Source organism: Lissotriton vulgaris, unplaced genomic scaffold (genome assembly GCF_964263255.1).
Source record: "Lissotriton vulgaris unplaced genomic scaffold, aLisVul1.2 SCAFFOLD_3989, whole genome shotgun sequence".
Lineage (NCBI taxonomy): Eukaryota > Metazoa > Chordata > Amphibia > Caudata > Salamandridae > Lissotriton > Lissotriton vulgaris.
This window is the reverse complement of record NW_028252140.1, coordinates 19069-28738: the sequence shown is the minus strand read 5'-3', so window position 1 is coordinate 28738 and position 9670 is coordinate 19069. Positions and strand designations below refer to the sequence as shown.

The 9670-nt window shown below is 45.2% G+C and overlaps 1 protein-coding gene across 3 annotated transcripts; it reads left to right on the top strand.

Annotated features, from left to right (window-relative positions):
- Window positions 1–7109: 7109 nt before the first annotated feature.
- Window positions 7110–8423, top strand: LOC147662648 (uncharacterized). Of its 3 annotated transcripts, XM_086951024.1 has the most exons (3): window positions 7110–7548; window positions 7633–8173; window positions 8258–8423. In XM_086951024.1, exons 1-3 carry the CDS (start codon window positions 7110–7112, stop codon window positions 8421–8423), a joined length of 1146 nt encoding a protein of 381 aa, XP_086807150.1. The 3 variants fall into 3 exon arrangements, with proteins under 3 accessions (XP_086807150.1, XP_086807149.1, XP_086807148.1); XM_086951023.1 differs by having other exon boundaries at window positions 7717–8423; XM_086951022.1 differs by having other exon boundaries at window positions 7110–8423.
- Window positions 8424–9670: the final 1247 nt, after the last annotated feature.

The following is a 9670-nucleotide window of genomic DNA, read 5'->3' as shown; positions in this document are numbered from 1 at the left end:
ATGAGGTAGTTCATAAGTCCTGCAACTCGGAATTCCAGTGTCTATGTTTGGTTATGATGTCATATGGGCAACTAACCCCCTGGGTCAGAATCTAAGAGTCAAAGGCAACAGATCAATACATTAAAGTGACACTTATCGGCTCTGTGAGTCTCGCGAAGGCCGTCTTCGGGCGTCCCTCTGCTGTGTCATTCAGCTCGGACTTGCGGAGCGGGATCTCCAGGAGCGTTGACTTTGGCCATCTCGTTCAGATCCCCCGGCAGCTGAGCCCAGAGATGCGGTTTGAGTGTCTCTCCAGTTCTGGGCCTCCGCACCCTCGCCCGTCACGGCCACCTCCTTGTCGATCCATTCCTGCACCTCCGACGGCGACGTGAAGAAAAAGGACTTTCCTCCCATGAGAACCTTGAGTTTGGCGGGGAAGAACATCATGTATTTGATACCTTTTTCTCGGAGTGCCCCTTTCACACCCGCAAAAGACCTCCTCTCGCGCTGGACCTGGAGGGTGAAGTCGGGAAAGAATCGAATTACGGCGTTCTCGTAGAGTAGATCCCCAGATTGTCTGGCCGCCTGAAGGACAGTGTCTCTGTCTCTATAGTTGAGGATTTTAGCAATAATTGTCCTCGGTGGCGCTCCCGGTTTAAGTTTGGGGATGGGCGCCCGGTGCGCGCGCTCGACGGTAAAGATTTTAGACAAACGTTTTGGCTTTAGGTGCTTAAGGATTAAATCCTCAACGAACAGCTCCACACTGGGCCCCTCGAGGTCCTCCAGAACTCCAACCAGGCGTACGTTACTTCTTCTGGCCCTCCCTTCCTGGTCGTCCAGCCGTATCGTCATCTGACGGTGTTGATGGACCAAATCATTGACTCTCTTTTCCAGATGCTTCGTAGACGCCCGCAGGTCCGCAATGTCGGTCTCATTAGCCTTTGTCTTTTCCGACGTTTTATTGAGGTCAGTCCGGAGAAGGTTCGCCTCTATGGCCATCTTTTCGATTTTAGTTTCAAGGGTGGTGCCCAGTGCCTGAATAGCCGTCATTATACTGGCCAGCGATGGTTCCTTTGGACTCTGCTGGCCGCTCGCCGGTACCTCGGTCCGCGGCGTACCCCTCTGTACTGTGTATGTATCGAGATTGTTCAATTGTGCGGGCGGACCCTGCTTAGGCCTCATGTTGAAGCTGGCGTCGAGAAGCAGACCGGTGGGCCGGGGCGGTGTTCTGTCGTCACAGTGGGTCGCCGGCACGCAATGCAATAGCTGGTAAAATGGAAGCACTCTGTGCTCGTCCCTCCAGTTTCCAGCCCCCCAACTGGGCCGACGGTCAGGAGAGGATCACCAGGGCGGATAGGATAGGTCCGTGGTATTAGGTAGCGCCTCAAAGTTCAGGCAGTGTGAGGCGATCGGCGTGGACACCAGGGGCCATACTACCCAGCCATACGGCACCTCAGTGGACCACAGGCAGAGGCGGAACCACCACTGCCGCGGCAGAGGCAACACGATCGTCGGGCCGGGGCTCTGCAGGGTCCCAGTCACTCCCCCAGGCCAGCTCGCCACTTACACAGTATCTCTGGCGCCGCACCAGGCCTCCGCCACCTCCTCAGGACCATGAGCCGCAGTCTCAGGTCCGCCGACACTTCACCGGGGGCCCCTCGGCCCAAAATGTCCTGCCCTTACAGGGCGCCATGTGGAGGATGTCGGGTGCGCCCCGGTGGGTGAAGTCGGCCACTGGTAGACTGGCCGCAAGCTGGGGCCGCAGTTCCCTGCACGCCACCCCCTCACGTGGCAGGAGTGTCCAGCCAGGGGTCTTACCGGCTCTGGGCCGAAGGTCCGCGGCCCATGCGGCCTCCCCCCAGCGCGCTCCATGAAGCAGAGGCTGGGCGCCCGCCGCAGTGCCAAGTTCTTCCCCACCAAGACTAGGCCTCAAGCCGGGGCCTCTCGTTGCATGGCACGCCGGCCGCGATGCAGGCACGTTCCGGTGCCTCTCCCGGCCCGCTCTGGCGGGAGCCGTATCTCGGTGCCGGCGAGACGTAGAGGAGCCGGAGGCAGACCGCTGTGCGCGCCGGGGTCAGGGGAACTTGGGGACACTGGTCATCCGCCTCGAAGCAGCGGATTATGTACGGCTGGATCGAGGCTGAGGGCTCGGGCTGGCGGAGCTCCGGGATCAGGCGGCCATTACAGCCGGCGCCAAGCCACGCCCAGCATCACTTTTAATCATTAAATGTGCTACCCGTTCCACAGTCAGACTGACAGGAGCTCCCAACCCACCCCTCTTGGGAAAGGAGTCCAAATTGTAGGCATTTCTAATAAACAACTGATGAGCTGTCAGCAAATGTTCCCGTAAAAATTGGGTCAATGATGAATGGCCAGAAACTTGTTAGGGAATAACCGTGTAAATTGACTTGAGCAATTTACTGTACACCGGATGGTGTTGGTATTCAAACACAACGTGAAGACTCTAAATTACATTCGGCAACTCGAGAGTTAATTTGTTTCCAGGCTTTACATAAGAGTATTTAAATCCAGATTTAAATTGCACAGTAAATCAAGAGGCTTGGAATTTTACAGGAAAGAAATGTGAATTGATTGAAAGTGCAGAGCCAGCTTAAATCACGGTGAAACCGAATGCAGTGTGTCCACACACTCCTCAGTACAACCATACACGTGAAGCAAAGGAGGGCATATACCTGTCATTGATAACATTTTTAAGCAAGGCATTCTAAAAGAAGAGATATGGAGCCCATGTAACTCTACTATCACGGGAATTAAATAAACAGGTAGAAAAAGGAGGATAGTAAAGGACCTGAGAAGAATTAATACTATTGTTGTCCCATGTTGCTGTATTGTATGGTAGAACATGCAAGATCCAATGCCAATCTCCTGCTTTAAGGTGAAGAGTCATAATTAATTATTCATTTTGTAGGTGTGTTTTATTAAATTACATTTTGTTGTGCTATGTTTTCGTGAACATTCATTAGTTGTTGTCATTTTTACCTCATCATGAACCATGTCAATAATGTGTTCTCTCTGTCTAAAAACGTATAAAATGTACTGTTTTGGGATATTTGTTGCAATTGTTTTATTTTACCCTTTTCCAAAATGCAGACTACATGTCACTCCTCTTACTGATTTTGTACGTAAGAACTTTTCCTTGATTTTGAACTAAGCAGATTCTATGTCAGTTTGCTATTTGATAATATAGAAAAAGGTTTTCTTATTTCTTAGCACACATTTGTTGTGGTGGTCTGTCTGTTGACTTTACATCTAGAGTTATATCTGAGTCTGGCTTTTAATATAATTTAGAGGTTAACTGTATGTGATCCTTCTGCAAATATTATGATGATCATTTCTCTGACTAAATAACCATTACTTTAAATCTTTAATATGACCTTACTGCTTGCTGTAACTCCAAAGCTAAATGCAAGTGCCTTTACCATGGGTATGTACCTCTGGGTATGTAGTGCGCTATATAAATTCTTTGACTTGACTTGACTTAATGGGCAGTTTTGCCTACTACGGCTGACTATAAGGTCATTACACTGTTTGCCCCATGAGGGCAGAATGTGTTAATTAATAAAATAAAGGTGTCCCAGAGACCGAGGGGGTCGAAACACCTCCGGTACTCCGAAACCTTTGTTTCACAGTTGTTGCTGTGAATGTGAAACAGTTAACAGCGGAATGCAGGACCACAGGGGTGAAATGTTGAACAGTCACAGCAATAGCTGTGAAAGGAGGCTGAAGTTAGACCCTGGTTCTGCCTGGGCTCGGCTAAACTGTTTTCATCATTCAGTTGAGCCGGGGAGATGCAGGAGATGAGCAGAACCCCCCCTCTTCCTTCTTAGATACCAGTGACACTACGAGCTATGAGAGGAGGAAGGGGGGAGGCTCCTGTGTGCCCCGCTGCAGGCTCTATCTTCTGCCTTCTCCTGCCCAAACCATATATTTCAGAGAGGCAGAGGCTGTGTATTAGGACATTGTAATGTTGAGAGCATCGGGCCTATATCAGGTTGAATAGGCTGCTGCTGCTCCATTGTCTTCAATGGAGGTCTCAACATTTCAATGTTCCAAGTTTTGTCTCGTGAAGGATTTATTTATACTGACCCCCCCCCGCATCATCCCTTCACGTTGATGCTTTGTTGCTTCCATTGCTCAGCATTCGAACTCTGCATCAGCTTGAGCTTGAATTACTGTTGCCCAGAGAGCATGGTTTGTTTAAATCTAAGAGTCTGGTTCACTGATTTATGAACGGTAGGCAGAATTATGTACAAGGACATTAACATACCTTTGAAAACCAGATTGTTTTAATTTGCAAGTTTCATGGTCTGTAAATGTTAAGATGGGGGTTATGAAGACGTGGACTGGGTTGTTAGGGTTTGTTCTCTGAGACTGTGGGTGCACTCTATATTCACAGAGACCTTTTCCAGCAAAGGATCGTGGCTCTTGAACCAAAAAAAAAATATGTATTCATAACCAGAGTTGTTTGACAATGGCATCCAGAGAACAAGAGATTATTTTGTTTTGTAAGTTCAGGACGGTTATTTGTAAAATGGGATGAAGTGTGATCGTCATCTGCTGCAAAACCATTTCTTTCCTTCCTTTCAAGGTATTCTAGGATGAGCAGGCATTGCAGCGTGGGTGCCACCCTCGGAAGAACAAAATATAATATAACTGTCAGGTAAGGATACCTATAACTCTACATTTCCTTTTCCCCTGTTTCTTCTTTCTCTATTCCCTTTTTTGTCTCTTCAGCTTCCACATTTAACTCCCTCTGTGCACTATTCTTGTTGTTATCAAACTTCTGATAATCACCTGATGGATCCACATTCCTCCTGGTACATGTTGGGAGTGTAGTGCAGGTCCAGTTCATTTTAGGTCAGTTTTACCCACCAGTTCCTTAACAATTGGCACATCTGCCTCCTCTTCCAGACCACATGATACCATCCTCCCTCTGTCTGTTCTTTCTGCGTATTTTCTCTCTGGATCTGACTTCCATCTCTTGGCGTCCTCCCATCCTGCCCTTGTTTGTCCTGTCTACTACAAGCAAAAGACACAGTACATGTGTGTGGACACACATGCACACAGGGCTTGCTTTAGGGTGGTGCGACCGGTGGAGCTGCACCTGGTGCTGACCTTGGCACTGTATTTAGAAGTAACTTACGGGTTCACAAGCATCTGCTGAAGAGTAGGGGTGGGAGGAATTTGAATAGTCGCGCTACACAAAGCTTGGCGAAATGGTAAAAAATCTCTGCGAGCACGCAAAAGTTCTGCAAACACACGGAATTGCTTGTTCCGCCCGTACGCGTTGCTTTTTTCCTGTTCGCAACTGCTGTTTGCGTGATCAGGGAGAAATATCTTGCAAACAAGCTTTTTGAAAGCGCGAGCAAGCAAAAAATTACTCAAAACTGTCGAATTGCAGAATTTTTGGCAATTCCGTGTTCTCCGCAGAACGCAAAATTACCCAGATTCCGCAAATTCCACAAGCGGAATTTACCACCCAGGCCTACTGCGGAGTTTCCTACGCCTGACCCCTGTGGTGAAAGTGGAAGATAGCCGTTTTTCTCTTTCCTCTGTTTTGTGTTTTTCTTTTTTTTACCCTTTTTGGTTTCCTTTGCTGTTGTGCTATTCAATAAAATGTCCCTTCCTAGATCACTCGAAAAAGGATTAGATTAACAGTCTAGGTGGGCAGGGGAGTAAATAACATCTAGTAATTTATTACAAGAATGACAAATATCTCACTATGTACCCAGCCGTTGCCACAGAAATTGCAATTTGATAGTGTGGCTGCTTCTGAGAATCTGTGTTTCTTTCTTAAATATTTACTTCTTTTGCTCTCACATCCTTGATTTCCAGTGATCCCAAGCTCCTGATCTACACTGTTTCACCACTATCAGAAATGCAACTCAAACTGATTTCCTATCTTGTTTATGTTAATGCTTTCTTTGTGCAAAGAATAAAGTCACAAATATTTTTTCTTTGTGTTCATTTACAATTTTTGACTCCATTTCTACAGGTGACAGAAGCATGAACAGATAAAAGAAGGTTTAAATTTAGTGAAACCTCAAGAAAAGGATTATTTCAAGGAAAGTAAAAACATTCTCGAGCTCTAGAGAAGAAACACATTCTATGTGCCAGGAATGGTGAGGATGTTGGAGCGGAAGAAACTGGTGAATGTGAAAGTTGTCAAATCCCTAAAGGAAAATGATCATAAATGTTTACTAAGTGTCAGTAACTGAGAGTAAGGAGAACATTGGCCACAACTTATACCCACACAGAGCACTTGAGAAAACTCAGTGTTGTAAATTCTGTTTCATGGTTTATGAGAAATGCATTGGAGACTTAAACCCTCCCCAACAGATTAGCATCCGTAGACATGTTGTGATGTGACAGAACCGTCAAAAAGACTAATATCCCCGATTTACAAGTGCAAGCTTTTGACTCCGTCTCCTGTGATTCAGAGGAGATTAAAGATTGTTTAAAAGAAACAAATTGTAAATGCTCTTTCTTAGATGTTGTTTCTGCAAAGATGCTGGATTATCATTTCCAATATAGGAAGATTTTCCCCCACCAACTCTGTCTCTTGGGTAGATCCGAGTAGTTTCAAATTGTCCTGTAACTTCCAAAGTGGATCATGTACCTGTCTTAACCACTGAACAGAAAAAGCATATACTGGCACAGAAAGTATAAAAGAGGCCAGTGTTACACTATTGATAATTCATAAACCACCCTGGCATGCCCTAATAACCTGCCATTACTTGTATGAACAAACATACCTACCAGGCAAACACTAAAGCCCAAAGACCTTATCCGTGCCTTTAAAACTCCTAAATCAAATGTGATAAACTAGAATAACTAAATGAGGCTAATTAAACTAGATAGAATTCACCCGGGCATAACTTGGAGAAAATGAATCCATGAGAGGCCTCTTAATCAATACAAGGGGCTCCTCAGTGAAAGTTTATAAGACAAGTTAGATCGGTGCCTTTAAAGGTAGGAAAATGATCTCCAGGAAATAACTATAATTAGTTAAATACATATGTTAAGAAGAGCATCTAAAGCGTAATTTAGAAGTTAATGCTGAGTTGTAACAAACAAGTACATGATCAGAAATCAGAGTCAGTCTTAAGATGACATGTATCCAGGAACAAACCCGACTTGGAGAAACAAACTACTCAAATAAGAGCAATGACTGTGAGAATAGCTTTAGCCATCAATCCCACCTCACTAAACATGAGAAAACTAGCGCTGGACGAAAACCCTATCAGTGTCCAGAATGCCAGAAAGGCTTCACTCGCAAATACAACCTTACTGTACATGAAAAAACCCACACTGGGCATAAACCGCATCAGTGCTCTGAATGCTGTAAAAGCTTCAGTACCAAATCCAATCTCACTTTACATGAAAGAACTCACCCTGGACAAAAACCGTATGAGTGCTCTGAATGCTGTAAAAGCTTCAGTACCAAATCCAATCTCACTTTACATGAAATAACTCACACTGGACAAAAACCTTATCAGTGCTCTGAATGCTGCAAAAGTTTCACTCGCAAATCCAGTCTCACTTTACATGAAGGAACCCACACTGGACAAAAACAGTATCAGTGCTCTGAATGCTGTAAAAGCTTCAGAACCAAATCCAATCTCACTTTACATGAAAGAACTCACACTGGACAAAAATCATATCAGTGCTCCACGTGCCAAAAAAGCTTCAGTTTTCGTGGCAGTCTGATTCGACATCAGCGAACTCACACTGAACAAAAACCTTATCAGTGCTCTGAATGCTGTAAAAGCTTCAGTACCAAATCCAATCTCACTTTACATGAAAGAACCCACACTGGACAAAAACCGTTTCAGTGCTCTGAATGCTGTAAAAGCTTCAGTACCAAATCCAATCTCACTTTACATGAAAGAACTCACACTGGACAAAAACCATATCAGTGCTCCACGTGCCAAAAAAGCTTCAGTTTTCGTGGCAGTCTGATTCAACATCAGCGAACTCACACTGAACAAAAACCTTATCAGTGCTCTGAATGCTGGAAAAGCTTCAGTCATAAATCCAGCCTTACTGTACATGAAAGAACCCACACTGGGTATAAACTGTATCAGTGTTCTGAATGCCAAAACAGTTTCTATTACAAATTAAGTTTAACTCAACATCAGAGAATCCATACTGGGCTCAAACCGTATCAGTGCTCTGATTGCTGTAAAAACTTCAGAAGCAAATCCAATCTCACTTCACATGAAAGAACCCACACTCGGTATAAACTGTATCAGTTCTCTGAATGCTGTAAAAGCTTCAGGCAGAAATCCAACCTTACTGTACATGAGAGAACCCACACTGGGCTCAAACCGTATCAGTGTTCTGAATCCAAGAAAAGCTTCAGTCATAAAATAACTTTCACTCACCATGAGCAAACTCACACTGGGAAAAAACCTGATTAGCTCTCTGAATGCTGAAAAAGTCAGAAATCTGGTCACACTCAACCTGCGAGAACTTACCTGGAAAAAACCTCGTCATTGTTCTGAATGCCTGGGAAGCGTCCGCTGGAGATTCAATTTCATTCAACAAGAGAGAACGCACAATGAGAAAAGAAATGACCCGTGCTCTCAATGTGACAAAAACTTCAGTTGTAAATGTAACCTTTCTACATAAGCGAGCCAATGTGGGAGAATAAAAGGTACTCACTGTAAACCCTGAGGAGGAGCTTTCAGCATCGCAAAACCTTTACATGAAGCAGCCACAAAAACATAAATCCATTGATTGTCCAACAAACCGTCTACTGAGAAAAGCACACAGCGAGGGATGGAAATGCTTGAATTAACCTCATTCTTTTGCAACTATTTGTGTCCTCATTCCATTCAGCGTGTTTTGTTTCCTGAGTGTTTATAAGCAATGACTGACCCAGAAAGTCCATTTGATACTGAACTTTGAGGCCACGCCCCCAAGGGTCAGGAATGCATGTAACCTCAAACTGTTTCCAGCCTTAATGAGCCTCACCAGGGGGCTGCAGCAGGAGTCCCTTTGTCATAGGTCTCTATGGGACCAACATCTGTTCATGTCTGCGCCACTTACGGCTGATCATTGAGAAAAACTAAAGGTGATGGAATGACTGGCAGTTGATCTCAGCAACATCATTCTCTAGTCTCTGTACCACTACAGAACAGGCCAGCCATATGCAAACCATTCTTGGCCCACCCTAGATAGTCCTAATGACTTCTGTTCCGAGGGGACATGGCCTCTTATTACAAAGATCCACTTCAGCTGCCTCTTTCCATGTCCTTTTTGCTACAAATGGACCTGCTTCCCATCTGCTGAGGACAGTTTCACAAGCTTTACAATCTCATCAGATACACCCAAGAGAGTCTCACAGATAATCAGGCCTATTCATAAACTACTATAGGACGACTAAAATACAAGAAAATGCGATTCACAAAGTATGTGCTGTCGTTCTGCCTCTCCTATCTTTTTCTTTGTGGAGTTGCCTGCCCCGACTGCAGAGTTTCCGCACATGTTTATATACTTTTTGTAGTAAATGCAAGAGGGACAGAGGGGAGTGGGTGTAAAATGGGAAATATTTATGAATAAAGGGGAGGGGCTAAGGGAGGAGTAAGGAGGGGTGTAGGGACGGACAAGCACTCACCCACAAAGGAGTAAACCCATTGCTATTTACAAACCACACCTCTACAGT